The following is a 17,621-nucleotide window of genomic DNA, read 5'->3' as shown; positions in this document are numbered from 1 at the left end:
GCTTTCAGCGGGCGATTAGGCCACTGGTTTTAAATTACATAAAAGGAACACAATGAAATCTTTTGCGCGAAGTATTTATATCGTAATTATCTCCCATTTCATAGATACGAAATTTTAATTTTTTGTTGGTCTCGAACCTGATGTAGCGTGCCTTACAGGTGTGTTGATGTGTGTATCGCCATAGCCAACGCTGTTGTGATGCTTTGTGTAAAGGAGTTCATGTTCCGCCGTGCTGTTTTACGCCCTGAGAACAGCGTTTTGTTGAAGAATAAATTTCAATTCGAATGAGAGCGTTGTCGTACGGTTCTTTGTTGTCATTTCAGCACGAATACTACAGTGGCTACAGCAAAGTTAACAATGCAGAATAACCTGTTGTACGCTCTTGGATTGCTGCTCTGTTTCCAAAGCCTAATCCTAAGGTATGTGTTTATTTTTGAGACTCCAAAAAAGATTAACTATTCCTGAATTTAGAGACAACCGAACGCTGTTGTAATTTACTTCAGGTCTGCTACCGTGGGGTACAACTTCCTGAAGAGCTCTCTGCACTGAGAACCCAACACGTGGTAGTAAGGGTGATTGTTTAGTCGATCCTATCTGAGTGCCTGTGAAGGTTGCAGAATATTGAGGCAGATTTGACTTCAAGAACGGTATCATGTATGTAATAGCTTTTGTGAAAAATCCCAGTATGGCAGCAAAACGGCTTTTACTGGTGCTTTATTATACGGAATAAACATCGTACTTGTGTGATCAGTCCTGTACGCATCATAAACAGGCTAATCATCATCATCAGCAGCCTTACTATGCCAACTGCAGGGCGAAGGCCTCTCCCATATTTCTCCAAACAACCCAGTTCTGTGCTAGCTGCATCCACTTGATCCTTGCGAACTTCCTAACCTCATCCACCCACCTAACTTTCTGCCGCCCCCTGCTACGCTTTCCTTCCCTTGGAATCCAGTTTGTTACCCTAAGCGACCATCGGTTATCCTCTCTTCGCACTACATGTTCTGCCCATGCCCATTTCTTCTTGATTTCCACTAGAATGTCAGTAACTTGAGTTATTTATCTGACCCACTCTGGACTTTTCCTATCTCTTAATGTTACCCCTACCATTTTTCGTTCCATAGCCCTCTGCGTCGTCGAGTTACTGGTTGAGTTTGCAGATTGTAATACGTTAAGAATCATGAGTACTTTCTTCAGCAAATGGAAGAACCGGGAATGGACATGGAAAAGTCCAAACGGGGAGACTAAATTAAAATTGCTTTCATACTGTGTTCAACCCCCGCCATTATGCAAGATGTAGAGGTAATCGGGAAAGTGCGATGCAGTGACCACAGGATGGTGAGGTCCCAAATTAGCCTAAATCTGAAGAAAGAATGCAACAGATTAGTATGAAAGAAACCCATCAACGAATTGAATTAGAGGTGAGGGGGGGGGGGGCAGGAGAGTTCAGGATCTCGCAACAGAATAGATATTCAGCTCTAGCCGAGGTTGGCGACATTACCCTAGAAGCAATGAAAAGTAATTTCAGAGATATCATTGCTGAGTGCGCTGTAGAAGTAGCCGGTAGAATAGTTAGAGAGGATACCGGTAAGCTGCATAACAAGACGAAAGATTTGATTAAAAAACGCCAGAGTATGAAAACTTCCAATCCAACAGACCAAATAGAATTGCCCAGATATCAATGCTAGTCAGTAAGCGCGAGGCGGCCGATAAAGAAAGTATAACATGGAGAAAATCGAGCATGCTGTAAAGAGTAGGGGAAGCCTTAAAGCGGTAAAGAAGAAATTGGGCATAGGCATAAACCAGATATATGCGCTAAGGGACAAGGCGGGCAACTTCATCGCGAATATGGACAAGAGAGTCAAAGTAGCCGAGGAGTTATATACAGATCTCTACAGTAGCCAAAGTAGTCAGGACCGTAATGAAATTGGCGGTAGGGAAAAACAGTCAGACGTTCCATCAGTGACGAAGGACGAGGTCAAGAAAGCATTAGAAACTATAAAAAGGGGGAAATCAGCTGGAGAGGATCAGATAACTACAGATTTGTTGAAGGACGGGGGGGATATCGTGCTTGAAAAACTGGCCACCATGTATACATAGTGTCTGGTGTCATCGACGGTACCGGAACCATGGAAGAATGCTACCAATATCCTCAATCATAGGAAAAGAGACGCTAAGGATCTAAAGAAAACAGACCAATGAGCTTACTGTCTTTTATGTATAAGGTATTTACTAAGGTAATCACTAATAGAATGAGGACAGTCTTAGACTGCAATCAAGCAAAGGATCAAGTAGGTTTTTCGGAAACGGTACTCTACTATCGATCATATCCACACTATCAATCAGGTGATAGAAAAGTGCTCGGAAATAACCAGCCCTTATACATAGCATTCATTGATTACGAAAAAGCATTTGACTCAGTAGAAACCTTTTTTGCGAAATAAGAGGGTAGACGAGCCATACGTGAAAGTGCTGAAGGTATTTATAGTGGTTGCACAGCAACCATAGTTCTGTATAAAGAAAGTGACAAAATTCCCATAAAAAAAGGTGTTAGGCAATGAGTCACGATCTCCCCAGTACTATTCATTGTTTGCTTAGAGGAAGTATTCAGAGACTTGGAATGGGAGCAGTTAGAAAAAAGCGTAGATGTAGAATACCTCAGTAATCTGCGATTGGCGGATGACATTGTCTTGCTAAGTAACTTGGGGGATGAACTGCAAATAATGATTGATGACCTTGACAAAAAAAGTAGAAAGGTAGGCTTGCAAATTAATACGCAGAAGACTAAGATAATGTTCAACAGCCTCAGGAAGGAACAGCAGTTTACGTTAGGTAGGGAAGCACTGGAAGCTGTAGGCGAATATGTCTACTTAGAACAGGTAGTAAGCGCAGATTCAGACTATGAAAAGGAAATAACAAGAAGAATAAGATTGGGATGGAGCGCATTTGGCAAGCACTCGCAGATTATGACTAGCAGCTTACCGGCATCGTTTAAGAGGAAAGTATACAACAGTTGCATCTTACCTATACTCACCTATGGGGCTGAAACCGGTTTATACCGAGCTGGTAATCGTTTGAACAGGACAGACCTGTACGGTATATTTATTTTTATCTTATTTATTTATAGATACTGCGATCTGGTACAAATGGAGTTTATACCGGACTGGCGACATCCGATTTTAAGGTCGACCTAAACATAACACGTTAGGTTTGATTCTCAACCCAGACGGACCGGTTCGGTATGAAGCTAATACCGTACAATTTCCGTTATGCATATCAAACCTGGATCCCTCTTCGGTATGCATCTGAAACCTTCGGGACCATTCCGGTGTGGAGCTCATATGTCGGATAAACCATGTCAGGTTTGAATCAAACCAGACTTACCTGTCATTATTGGAACTAATACTGAATACAGCATTTCTTTTTGTCATCACAAACTGGACTGATAGTGCAGTTCAACAAGAATGAATATGCCGTAGCATGCCAAAACTTAAAATAAGCATGGAACAATACTAATATAGGATAAAACTTTTCCGTATATGCGGAACAAGCATTATTTCACAAATACCTTGGAGATTTGTAGCCCTCGTAGTGTGTGCCATCAAGTACATGTGCGCATCGCATTCCTTTTGCACCTGGAGCAGCCGCTCCAGCTCGTATCTTCTTACAGTGTATCTTATATACGCGACTAAGAACCTTCAATGCAAAATTGAAAGAACGTAGCGTTTCATAAGCGATGACAAAAATATGCTCGTGCATAAATGAAACACATCGCCGACAATCGAAATATGCCGAGCTATCGCCATATCGGCCGACGCTTCCTCGGGTGTCCAGATATACAAACGCTTAGTCGGAAGTGTTTCATAGACATCGCTGCTCAGCGCGCAGCATGTGAAGCTAACTCATGCAATGTGACAAGGGTTATTGAGTCGGATATCTCTTTATGTAGGAAAAATTAAATGTATTCTAAGATTATATAAAAATGCTTGTAATTTGTAAATAATGATATTCTCACATTTGCCTCCGGGAAAGAGATGTATTATAAAGATGTAGAGTGTTGGTGTCCCCTCAGGATAGCCAGGAAAATTAATCAGCGTATTTCAAGCAGTAGGTGAAATATGGCTATATATTTCGCACTCGAGCAAAAATATACAATGACCGAAAGTCAAAGTTCTGTACATACAAAGGATTATAACCACGTATCCAAATGGCGTCTCAACAATTTAGGGCCATTGTGTGTGATATTTTCTGTTGTAAATGTTGTGTCGAATACAGGCAACAAGGAAAAAAGTGGTGAGCCTTAGCTGTCAAAACATGGCTTCATGCCAAAGGGACCCTTGTGCAATGGTCAGTAGACTCTCGACTGCATCAGTAGTCAGACACTAAAAATCATTGCTTTGTGTGTTACCGTGATGCAGTGTTTTTTGGGGGACATTTTTCAACGGATTCTCAAAAATGACATTGATATTGTTACGTGGTTGCGTGCAAACGATGAAACACGGCGACACAACATGAACAGAACAACTTGCTGACATGACGATGAACTATGCTTTAATGGCCAGCGGGCCTAGCGCGAGCACTCCGCCCCGCGCCACTGCCCGCTTTGTCATCTTCGTAGCATTACCCGGGGCCACCGAGCGATCGTCCCGATCGATTGCTAGAAATCCATTGCATGAAGTGACCATGAACACAGACACAGGATTAGGACATGAAACGCTGAAGACCCCAATTAATGCAAAGATGGGATAAATGCTTGCCCCGGAGCATCAGGTCCAATCGTCACCGTTTGCCGAAGGCCAAGGCTCATGGACACGCCGAACGGCTTGGGCAGGGGTGCTGTCTTTGCTCTAGTGGTCGTGAGGTCGCTTCGTCGTGGGGTCGGTTGGGTCGGCTTTGGGCTCTTCCTGGTCGTCGTGTGTTGTGGTCAGGGCTGGGGACGGGGCTGGGGAGAGCGGCTGTTCGTGTCTGAACAAAAAGGGCTGAGGCAAAGCTGGGCGGCGATCTCCACGGGCTCTCGGCCAATGAACCCGGCGTACGGTTGGCTTTGACGGTGCAAGGCGAAGATAGGGATGAACCGCACCTCCAACGAAATGTTACGTGGTGGCATGAAAAGCGATGAAACACAGCGACACAACAGGAACAGAACAACTTGCTGACATGACGATGAAATATGCTTTAATGGCCAGCGGGCCTAGCGCGAGCACTCCGCCCCGCTCCACTGCCCGCTTCGTCATCTTCGCAGCAATATTACGCTCGATACCATAATCGTTTACCTACAATGGAAGCTTCCTGAGGTTCCGTGTGATCTTTTTGTGCTCAAGGAAGTGTTTAGGATGTGGAAGAGCCGCATGAAAGGTCGCCAGGCAGCGCCATCGCGTTCATCGAAGTCTCTGTTCAGAGAACAGTGTGGTATGGTGCGGGGGGTATATGCTGCGCAGAATTGACCTCCTACTTGGTTACCTTTACATTATGCAAGTATGTCTCCCGGAATTGTAATCTGTTGGCAAAGTTAGAGCTTGATCCTGGTGTGACCGTAAGACAGGTTGCGGGATACGACCTAAAAAAATTTCAAGGCAGAGCCGATTCAAATCCGACTTCAAAATAAAGAAATCAGAGAAGTAATATCTTTGAGGATGCTAGGTATGTGGCTACAAAGCCACGGGGAAAGAACGCACACACTCAGGCTACTGACTCGGGCAACCAGTGCGGTCTGCGGCATGATCCGAAGAATTGCAAACAGGATCGGAGGTTTAAAGGACAAGGACACGATCACAATAGTAAAGGCGATGATAGTCTCCCGCTGGACCTATAGTCTCCCATACCACAACGTCACCAGAACGAAATCACAGAAAATTGATGCGCAGTTTCGGAAAGCTTATAAACTACCACTCGGATTACCAAGTCATGCATCCATTGAGGCGTTTATGGCAATGGACATCTCGGCCACCTCGTAAGAACACAAAGAAGCAATCCTGTTCTGCCAAGAACCCAGACTAGAACAAAGTCGCACTGGTAGACACCTACTGAACATCATGGGACGATTCATCGACGAGAAAGCTAGCCCCCCAAGAAAAACGCTCATCCCCGAAAGCAGAGCTGAATACCAGGTCCTTCCAATTCCCAAGTAGATGGACCCCCTACACAACAGCGAAAGATGAAAAGCGGAAAGCAAATTTGCCGCTTCAGACATCTTCATATACAAAAAGCCCGCTTTTAAAAGTTCATTGTCGTCTTAAAAACTAAGGTAGTGAGAAATCGCGTCTGGTAGAGTAACAAAATATTTTAAAAACAAAAAGAACTCAGACCATAAGTTTTGACATAAACATTTGTTTAGGTTTCCATACAAAAGTATTATTCATTACAAATTACGCTTGGAAAACGGCATTCACGTTCGTTTCAATAATCGTCGGAGGCATCATGCATACATTAATTTTATGCTCGTTTGTTGCCAGTCTTCGGAGGGCTGAAGCCTCTTCAAATCTAGTCATTCGGCAGTGAGGAAGCAGTAGACGATGATGAGATGATGGTAAGAAGGAGAATTATATTTACACAACAAAAAAAAGTATGCATTTGGAAACTGGAAACTAAAGTAACAAGAGTCACACAGACAACTGTAACTTAAAAGAAAATAGACTCTCACACAGAGAAGTCCCTCCACAAGCGCTTACTTTCCTACCGAGCGTCTCGGTTAAAAGCCTATGGCCTGTAGAGACATGCTAAGCACGGAGCCTCAATCTTGACTGCTCAACCTGTCCTGAGAATCGCTTTTTGATGAAAAACATCAAGAAAGACCCGAGAGTGGTCATCTTAGTTGATCCGCCCCGAAAATAAAGCAGCCAATCAAATTATTGAAAAACACGCCAAAACCCCAGTGGGTGGGGAATAATCTTGGACCCAGGCCATTAACTACATGAAATAAAAACACAACATTCATAACACACACTCACTCCACTCGCCGGTCCTCAAAACCCTCTCACACGGCGCCTGTCTTTCCTTCCCCTCCCCGGCGTGTTTGCGACGCAAATCTTGCAACTGGCGCTTTTCTGGAAGAAACGCCCTGAGGGTCTGGAGACAAGGTCACCCAGCAGTCCCGTTCGAGAAAGGGGGGGGGGGGCGGCACTGTCCTGGAGAAGTGTGCCGTCGCGGTTTCTGGCACCCGACGAGTCGCTGCGGGGGGGCCAAGGGCCGCGCCAATTGCCGCCTTCTGCCGGACATTTAGGGAGCGCTTGGTGCAGGGAAAATGGTTTCATTAGCGGGGTCTCCCTGCAGCAGTGTTTGGCGACACAGCTGGAGATCACTGGGAGAGCCGGACGTAAAACGCTTCTCAAAAGCATGCTGCTGTTGTTCGCGGCCGATAAGGGTGCGTCTGCCGTCGCTTCCTCGCGACGCCTGGGGGGAGGGGGTGAAGGGAAGAAACAAACCAAGCCTTCTGCCCGCCAAGCGGGGCGCGGCTAGCGCCCAAGTAGAGGGGAGAAAAAAACAGTGCTGGCTCCTTGGCCTCGACGCTCGGGGGTTCGACCGCCAGCTCGACTCTACACGCGAGTAACTTTTCAATGCGGCCTTACATATATGTTGCCGAGAGATGCTATCCCTGCGATGAAGTGTTTTTTTGCTGTTTGTAATACGAGTGAATCTAGATACTGGCGTGGAAGCGAATTCCTATTCTATGGCTGTAATCGAGACTCCTTCGAAGCAGATATTGTCCACTGCTGATACGGTGTGCTGGGCAATTGCGTTGGAGACATCTTTCTTACAGCTTCTTCTCGACATCATTCATATCGTCGTTCAAACGTCTTTTAAAATTCCCGCTTTCACCTATATAGACATGATCGCAATTTTCGCAACGGATCTTGTACACGATGCCTCGAAAGGTTTCTTTTCTGCTCAAAAAAAAAAATTGTGGCCGTCAACTTCCATTAACGCCGAACAGCACGGAACAGCAATAAGCGCCTTCATTTCAGTCACGGCCGCGAAGCTCACCATGAAAGCCATAGAAAACCGGACTCTGGCAACTTCAATTCCTCCAAAAGTCTTCTTCCCGTACATTGATGACTCCTTTTGTGTAATAAAAAGTAGGCACTTACCGCCTTCACCGAGCCTATATAAAGATGGAAGAGGCCATCAAGTTTACTCTCGAATAGGAGGGTGCCAACTGACTGTCCTTTTGCTCGTAATAGTGGAGCTTGGCGGCCACATTATTTCCTTCAAAATCTTTATCAACAACACTCACACAGTCAGGTACCTGTGTTTTGTTCTGTAAATCCTGCATGCCAAAAACATGCTAGTAAACTTCTTTTTGCTGTTTCTTGAAGTTCTTTTTTTTTCTTCTTGTTGTTGGTGGTGGTCCCGTCTCCTTGCTTCGTCGAAATAATTGCAATGGGCCGAATTAAATTCACAAACTGATTTAATTAAAATAATGGGTTGGTTAGATAAACAAGCACAGCACAGTCGAAATAAAGAACAGATAAGACAATGAGTCGGGTCGCCCTCCTTAGGACAGTCCGCCGTCCCAAGCGAGCGTATGGGAGAACGTCCGGCTTCTCCGCTCGGGCCGCAACTCTCCGGGCCACCCATCGCACCTCGTCATTTTCGCGCGGTCCCCCGTTTCCGTGAAAACTTCCCTGGTGTCCCCCTCCCCCCCCCCCCCCCGTTCACATAGATTCGTGGAAAATCGCAGCCGAGGTCCAGTTCGCCGAAGCGTCCCAACCCCGGCCTTTCCACCACTGGCATTCCACTCTCGAGGACGCGCACGAGATTTACGGCTGCCTGTTACACATACCAAACAAAAGAAACATCCAACGGGCACTCGACGGGGTCCGCCGAAGGCGTTCGGAGCCTTGCGCGCTAACCGCCAGGCCAAACACAGAACGACCAAGCGCCTTTCAATGCGCGAGACCCCCCGCCCCTCAAGAAAGACATAAAACCGACAACGCGCCCACGCAGGGACACTTCACGCTGTAAGCAAAAACAGGAAAAAGGTCCCCCGTTTCCGTGGGTACGGGCGCCGCTCCACCCGCTCGCCTCGCGGGCCGGCTCTTCGAAACGGGAGGAAACACACAAAAGGAAAACCCAAGCAAACATGCACTATTGACGACCTTACACGCCCCTCCTAAGATCGTTGTAACAACCTCACTGGTTGCCGCACACGATAAATAACACAAAGGTCGGCACAACTTCATTACAACGCATAAAAAGAAAAGAAAACGCCACTTTCAACAAATAGATACTGAGACACAAGGCAACCGCCGCATGCGAGGCATATAGCATGGCACCATGCGAACGCATCCAACACGAAAACATTTTTCAGAGTGGTCCTTCTGCCTGCCCTCGGAAACCACAGTGGGCGGCAACAGCTCTCGTGGCCTGCTGCGCCATGATAGAGGTGCCAATGATTTGCATGCGCATGTTTGATTTTGCCGCAGCCTACCCCTAGTTCCTACGGCGCTCTCAGTTTTTCGCCACGTCTTCCTTCTGCGTCTCCAATTACCTCCTCCGCTCTCCGGTCCCTCTCGGCCTTTTCTAATGAGCGAGGTTCTACCTCTCTCGCCGCTACTTGCCTCCAAGGTGACGGCCGCCTGTCCTGTCTTGTCGGGCACTTCGCAACCGCTGTTGCGTGCTTGTTGTTCAATCGTGTGCTAAGCGTCTGCAGAACGGAGGCAGTCTGCCTCCTTGGAAGCCAGTTCCCCTGTTAGGGCGCAGAGCAGTGACGCGCTTCCTCCGACATGCTGACCCTGACCTGCCTCTAAGCTGAGTGGAACTCGAGCTAGTTTTGCCAGCACTCTATTACCAAACGCACCCGCAGGTGTGACGTCGCCCACCTTCTCCGTTCCATTGTTAGGTAGCGCGCCCTCTTTTACGACAGTAATTTCGGTGCCACTGTCAACCAGCGCTGGCAGAACCGCGTCACCACATCTCAGGTTGACGCAGTCGCGTGAGGCTTTTCCCTTCCCTAACAATGGCACTGCACATGTCGTAACATCAACGGTGGCTATCCGTCTGCCCGCATCCATGGCTCCGCCGCCGATGCTGCCAGCATCTCCACAACTCCCCTGCCCTACAATGTTTTCTCCATTACACCGCATGTTGCCGGCTCCCCTGTTGGTGGGGTTTTCAGGGCAGGACCTTGCAAAATGTAGGCCATTACAAATGAAGCACGCAGGAGATTTGGAGGACCCTGGGTGCGCCGGCGGAGAAAGAGTTGATTTTTGCAAAGTTGGTTGTTGTTTGCCAGAGGGGCTTCGGCCTGCAATTATTTGTTTCCTTCCTGACCCCTTTCCTTCGAAATCCTCGAAAGCCTCCACCAATTTTGCTATCTCGTGTGGCTTCACCCAGCCGTCCCCTTCCTCTCGTTTGACATACTTCTGAGCCTCAGTGCTCAGTGCCTGCTTCATCTGATCTTCAGAGCAATCAGGTCCTCGAGCGTCTTGATTTCCCGCGCCGCCGTATAAAAAGCATGGTAGCTTTCGATTCGCGACGCAAAATGTTGCCAGGTCTCGTTTTCAGCCGGCAGCGCATTTTGGAACTGCTTTAGGTAATCACCTGGAGACAGTCAAAGCTCAGACAAAATGGCCTTTTTGACCCTATCATAATTATCTAGCTCTTCGGTAGAGAGCTTTGAGAACTGGTGCGGGATTCTGTTGGTCACCAGGGGCATAACTAAATGGCTTCTAACCTCTTCAGGCACCTTATAAGAACGAAAAATGCCCTCAATTCCCTCGAGCCACAAGGGTACCTCTGGATCTGTTGGAATTGTGGTGAGCAAACTCTTTAGGCGCTTAGCGAAATACGCAAGCCTCTGTTCGCGCATTTGCCTCCCGCCTGAGTGCAAACACTTCAGTAAACCGCTCTGCAGCTCCAACTGCCGCGTTTTCTCTCGCTCGATGAGCAGCGTGGTTCTGCTCAGCTCGAGCTCCATTTCCAGCCGTCGCATAGCTGAATCGGGGGTTTCTCCAGCGCTCCCATCTGCTCCTGCAGGACCTTTTGACCTTTTGTTTCCGTGAAAACGTCCTTGGTGTCCCCCCCCCCCCCGTTCACACAGATTCGTGAAAAATCGCAGCCGAGGTCCAGTTCGCCGAAGGGTCCCAACCCCGGCCTTTCCACCACTGGCATTCCACTCTCGAGGACGCACACGAGATTTACGGCGGCCTGTTACACATACTAAATAAAAAAAAAACACCCAACCGGCACTCGACGGGGTCCGCTGACGACGTTCGGAGCCTTGCGCGCTAACCACCAGGCCAAACACAGAACGACCAAGCGCCCTTCAACGCGCGAGACCCCCCGCCCCTCAAGAAATACATAAAACAGACAACGCGCCCACGCAGGGACACTTCACGCTGTAAACAAAAACAGGAAAAAGGTCCCCCGTTTCCGTGGGTACGGGCGCCGCTCCACCCGCGCGCCTCGCGGGCCAGCTCTTTCGAAACGGGAGGAAACAAACAAACACACACAAAAGGAAAACCCGAGCAAACATGCACTATTGACGACCTTACAATGCTGTACCGGCGTCACTCTTTAAAAATTCCCAGAAACTGCTCTCGATCTCAATACCATAGCATACGACGTCTTGTGAGTACGCCACGAACTGACCAGTTGCAGCTACCCCAAAACTTGTTTGGATATAGTGGAAGGCCACTCGTTGCAACCAGAAAACATGGTCCGCAACCACCGGAATATACGATCTGCAGATCGTTATATACCTGACGTTAGCGAAGCGCTGGAACAGGTGCTACACTTACAGTGATACAATTTATGTACGTGTACACGGCAAAGCGTGCATGACTGTACAATCAGCGCAGCCTAGTAGACGATGGCAGGCAGTTCACGTTGGAGATGCGCGCCCGCAAGGCTTTTAAATGAGCGGATGCACTCCATGGCTTCAATGCAACCTGTTGCCTCGCCTATAGGCGTGGAGTCTGCGTTAGTTAACCTACAATGCGTGGCGAAATCAGCTCACAAAAAGCGTACCGAGACCTAGGCTGAATTTGAGCGCGCTGCGACAAGTATTGCGATATTTTATCACACTCACGTTTCCGTGTTTCGTTTCGTTTATAGGATAAGGTTATCGCTTTACACATTCATGGAAAAACTTCCAGGCCGTTGAGTACCCATGCCTTTTTTGTCAGTGAGCGCTGTTGAAGGTTGACAGGAAGCGGCTGTAGCAGTGAGTTCTTCTGCTCATGTAAAAGCCTTAGCCGGGCGCATACCGCACGCGAAGTCACTGCTACCGCACGCTACACTGCGCTGATTTGTTTCTATGTACTGTTGACGCGCATAAAATGTTAATCTATGACGTGCCAATTGCCCATATCATATCGCCCTGCACAAAAAAAAAAAAATTGTGGCACGAGGTGGTTAATGTGAAAGAAGAACTGAGAAAACAAACATTTCTGCGCGTCAAGTACCATACCCCCTGCAACGATTGTGATCATGTTTACAAGGCAAAAGCGGAAATTTTGATAGACTTTTGAGGGATTATATGAGTGATGTCAGTAACAAGAAAGGTGTCTCCAACGCTCATGCCGAACCCCTAATATCTGCTAGAAGGGACCCTCGATTATAGCCAAACAAAGGAGCCGGCTTTCATGCCAGTACGTTGAATCACTCGTAATAAAACAACAGAAAAAAACACTTAATCGTAACGATGGCGATATATCACCAACGTACGAAAGATGCCGCGGACGACTTCAAACGAATTGAACCCCGCTCTTCAAGCGTTGTTGTTAGTGAACAGGGCTTTTGTATGGAAGCCATACTTACTTGCTTTCCTGAACCGAACCCTTGGTCACTGCTCCTTGATGAAATAATTGCTTGATGAAATAATTACCGGCTTCCGCGAATTAGCTGACCGCAAAAAGTGAAGTCCCCCAACGTAAATTTGAACCACATATTGAACCTCCTTATTCCAGAGTATGGTTAAAAAAATCGCATATCGTAAACCGTATTCAAAACTCACTGAGTCGGCTTTCTGCTAGTACACAAGACCAAATGGCCTCTGTAGCAGCTATGTTATATCAAATAAAGACGTCACCTAAGTTTTCGATAGTGTTGAAGAGGGTCGCATACATTTTTGGACTACCTACACTTAAGATGACACTTTAAGAAGCGAGTGAAAATCACCACAGGCTATTTCCAAACCACATATTGACTTCCCACATTTTCATCACATATGCTTTTGAGAAATTTGAAGGAGGAGGAGGAAACAACTTTATTTAACGCATTGCATTAAGCGTTAAGAATGTCCTGGGCCAGGGTCACCAAGGCCAACTGATCTTGCAGCTGGTCAGAGGCTAACCAAGCCCGCCACGTTGGGGGAGGAGGGTGTGGAAAGTGAGGAGATTGGAGGGCGACAGGGCATGAAAAGATGCAATGCTCCAAGTTTGCATAGTGTTCTGGGCAATTTGGGCATGCAGGGGAATGTATGAATCTGTATAGAAAAGATCGGGCAGGAGTAAGCAGTGTATTTAGTTGTATGCGTCTAAGAATGCGGATTTGCGTGGTAGTGAGAGATTTATCAGGAAGAGGAAGTGTACGGAGTGTTTCTCTAATGTTGTCATAGTGAACGTTGATTTCTTTTTTGTAGTGAAGAGTAGTGTGCCACGTTGGTGGATAAGGCCAGGGAATCCCAGGCGCCCGGTGTTGAAGTTCGCGGGCGAGGCGATGCACTACCTCATTGCCTGGGATTCCAGCGTGACCAGGAATCCACCTCAGTGTTATAGTGTGGGGACGTAGTTTGGTAAGAGCTCTGTGTAGATCATCGTGTAGTTCTTCAGGAATGCGACCCCTGTGAATGGCGCATATAGCTTGTATTGAATCAGTGTATATGGCATATCCTGAAGGGTTAGGGGGTGCTTGTGCGAGGTCTTGAATACTGGTAACTATTGGTAGGGTCTCGAGATTCGCTGTAGAAGGAGGATCTATGTAAGGACCGAGGGTATGCGTCACTACATCGCTACAGCTCTGAATTGAGTAAGCAGCCGCTCCGACGTTAGTTCGTGATGCATCTGTGTAGATGATCGTAGAATCTGTCGGGTGAACATGGTTGGAAACGCGAGCGGAACGTCTGCCTGTGTTAGTGTCGGGTGCAACGTTTTTTGGAATGGGGATTATTCTGAGGTTATCCGGGAGCGAAGAAGGAGGGTTAATTATAGGGAGGTCTATAGGTTTGAGTGCAACCTGCTGTAGTATCCAATGTCCTTGTTTGGTGCTAGAAAGACGTGCCATTTGCCGGTCGCGATGTTGTTGTATGAGGTCTCCCAGGGGCAAGAACAGCCCCGTAGAGTATAGGCGCTCCGTGGACGTGTGTACAGGGACGTTAAGGGCGGCCTTGTACAATATGTGAAGCGCAACCTCAATCTGATGTCTTTGGCGACAAGTTAGTGTAAGGTAAGTAATCGTATATAAAATTTTGCTAAGTGCTAATGCGTGGACAAGCTGCCTGACTTGACCCTCGCGTAGGCCGGCGTGCTTATTGACTATGCGGCGAACTAGATGCGTAAGCTGATTGCAAACTTTAACTGTTGTAGATACATTGGCTTGATTGGTTGACTCATGGATATGAAGTCCGAGGATCCGGCAGGATGATACACGAGGGATGGGGGTGACCTGCCATAGTGAGATTGATCAGCTGGTTATGTTGGCGTTGATAGCGAGTTTTTGCAATCAGCAGCAATTCGGATTTTTCAGGTGCGGGAGATAGCCCTACTTTATCAAGGTAACTAACGACTGCATCGATAACTTGCTGTAGGGTCTCCTCTACTGCTCCAGGAGAACCAGAAGTGCACCAAAGAGTAAGGTCGTCTGCATAGAATGTGTGTTTTAGGTTTGGGATAGACGCTAAAGTACGAGATAGGGGAGTCATTGCAAGGTTAAAAAGGGTGGGTGACAGAATAGCGCCCTGAGGAGTACCACGTGTGAGGGAGAAAGGATCAGATATCGAATCGGGGAGACGGAACTTGGCCGTACGGTCGCGGAGAAATGCTGTGAGGTAGCCATACATCTTTGGACCACAGCCAGTAGAGGCAAATATGTTTAATAGAGGATCATGGGCAAGGTTATCAAAAGCTTTTCGCACATCAAGGGCCACTATGGCTTGGATCTGGGAAGTGGGCGGAGGGTCAAATTCGTGCATGAGGAGAAAAAATAGGTCCTGAGTAGACACACCTTTTCGGAAGCCAATTTGTTGAGGGGGAAAGAAATCTATGGATTCAAGATGAGTCTCGAGCCGATTGAGCACCATCCGCTCCATGGTTTTTCCCAGACATGATGTTAAAGAAACTGGGCGGAGGTTTTGAAGCGCAGGTTTTTTGCCTGGCTTTGGAAGTAGGGTTATAAGTGATTGTTTCCAAGATGCTGGGAGTGTGCTTTCTTCCCAATGTAAGTTTATAATGCTGAGAAAATGTTCTTTGTCCTTGTCAGAGAGATTTCGAATGAGTGAGTATGTAATCTGGTCTTCACCTGGGACTGACTTCCGCTTTAGCTGTTCTAGCGCCCAGTCGAGGTCCCAGAGGGTAAACGGCTGATCGAGTTCTACATTGGAGGCACCAATGTACGGAGTATAAAGGCTGGGTAGGGGAGGAGGAATGTAGAGATCGCGGAGTTGGGCTGTTAAGGCATCCGCTCCTAGTTGAGAATAGTGCTTCTCGAGAGTGGGAACAGGCGCCGGTTGAGGCCAGAGTAGTTCTCTGAGTAAATGCCAGGTTCTTTTTTATTTAGTGTGCCGTTAATGGTGTTACAAATTTTGTTCCATTGATTGGTGTCAAGTGCAACGCAGTGTTCTTTAACCTGTCGCGTCAATTCGGTGACTCGGTCGGAGAGGCGAGCATTGTTGGGCTGAGTGCGAAGAGTGCGCAAGAGTCGTTTTCGCCTCTTCCAGATGCGTACAAGGTAAGGGTCCGGATTATCTGACGGGGCTGAAGTGGAACTCTCCTGCGTAGCTTGTTTCTGAGCATGTTTGAGTGCTTTTGTCCAGCTCTGAAGACTGCCAGTAGTATGAGAGGTGTCGCGTATAGTGAGAAAGGTATTCCAGTTTGTGTGGGAAATTTTACGTTTACGCGGACGGGTACGGCTAGGGACAGTGATGTTAATAATGTAATGGTCGCTTTGCAATTTTTCATCTGTAACTTGCCAGGTGACCTCTCGCAGTCCGCGGCCCACTGTGAGGTCTGGCATGGTGGATTGTTGGTTCCTGTAACCTTCCCGGGTAATGGAGTTTGGGGTGTTATAAACAGTTAATTGAGCTCCGTTTAATGCGTCGTTGAGTATACGGCCAGTTCGGAAGGTGTGTGGGTAACCCCAGATAACGTGCGGGGCATTAAAATCCCCACCTATCAAGAAGTCGGAGTCTCGAAACAATCTTGAAGTAAAGTGCATTAGCGGTTTGAAAAGCGTGTACTCTGTAGGAGGGTTATAAAAATTTAGAATGGACAAAGGGCGAGATAAGTGATCAGAATACAGTGTAAATGCAATAAGGTGACGTTCAAGACGACTGGGGACTTCAATGGCCTCAAATCGGATGTCCCGACGAATATAAGTGCTCACTAATGGGGCACAGTCGCTGTCATGCGCTGCATGCAGGGCGCGGTATCCCGGAATACCTTTAAGAGCACGCGATTCTTGAATGAGAATGACGTGGGGCTGCGAGGGTAAAGTCAGGAGCCATTGGATAAAGAGTGTTCGATTGGTACGCAGGTTTCTGCTATTCCACTGTACAATGTGTATGTGATTGTTCCCTGCCATTCTTAAGCTACGTTAGCGCGCTTCTCGGGAGGGACAGAAGAGGATGCAGCAGTTGCTTCAGGGGATGTAGATGGACGGGGCCGTTTAAGAGAATGATTTAGGAAATCCATGCGTTCGTCATCCTGCAGGAGATTGCTAAGGAGGGTATGCATGAGTTCGAATGCTTGGCGAATGGCGGAAATTTCTTCTGCAAGGTACCAGATAATAGGGTCATTTCGATCTTTTATGTGGCGCATATAATTCTCAGATGTGATAACTGGTGTGGAATCGGAAGATGTATAAGAGAAAGGTTTGGGAGGGGAAACGGGAAGTGGCGGGCTCGGCTTACCCGGTGGTGGGAGCGTAGCTGGCTTGAGAAGCGGACGTGGGGCAGCTGGCAGTTCTTGAACTTCTTGATGCCAGACATTGGTCCGAGGGGGTGGTGCCGTCTCTTGATTTGCATGTGACAGAGGGGGGAAGTCCTCGCGAGTCGGAGGATGAAGGGGTTGCGTGTTCTTCTTGCCAGAGTGACCAGACATTTTCTGTCGCGTAGTCAATAGTCGCTTTGTAGTGGGACGCTGGGAATTAGATGGCTTTTTCTGGTCTTGGACAGAAGGTTCCAGCTGTTCCCTGAGACTCTTCCTTCGGTCATATGCAGCCTTGTGGCTCTTTTGGTCTTGTTGTTTCTGTACAGGGCAGGTGAGGTCAAAATTTGAAAATGAGGCTAGAACATAATATAGAGAGCCTTCAGTTACCATATTGTAATATTACAGCTAAAATAATACGTAAAGAGGTGATTGCTAATGTTAGTAAATAGATCGTCTAATCATGACACCTTATGCCGCACATAATGCCCGCCTGTCTGCAAAACCAAACTGCACAAGCCACACAAGCGTATTTCACGC

The 17,621-nt window shown here is 47.4% G+C and overlaps 1 protein-coding gene across 12 annotated transcripts in view; it reads left to right on the top strand.

Moving 5' to 3' along the window:
- The window catches only part of LOC146174493 (uncharacterized), an 89,118-nt gene that overhangs the window by 51,366 nt on the left and 20,131 nt on the right, over positions 1–17,621 (top strand). For 11 of the 12 annotated variants that reach the window (XM_084583566.1, XM_084583565.1, XM_084583564.1 and 8 more), the window contains one exon: positions 324–419. The exons of the other annotated variant lie outside the window; for it this stretch is intronic. In XM_084583566.1, the coding sequence (XP_084439692.1) occupies positions 324–419 (96 nt within the window). The remainder of the gene's footprint in view (positions 1–323; positions 420–17,621) is intronic. 12 annotated transcript variants of the gene reach the window in all.

This window comes from Amblyomma maculatum, chromosome 11 (genome assembly GCF_055883805.1).
Source record: "Amblyomma maculatum isolate TAMU_Amacu chromosome 11, ASM5588380v1, whole genome shotgun sequence".
NCBI classification, from domain to species: Eukaryota; Metazoa; Arthropoda; class Arachnida; order Ixodida; family Ixodidae; genus Amblyomma; species Amblyomma maculatum.
This window is presented reverse-complemented; position numbering and strand designations above follow the sequence as displayed.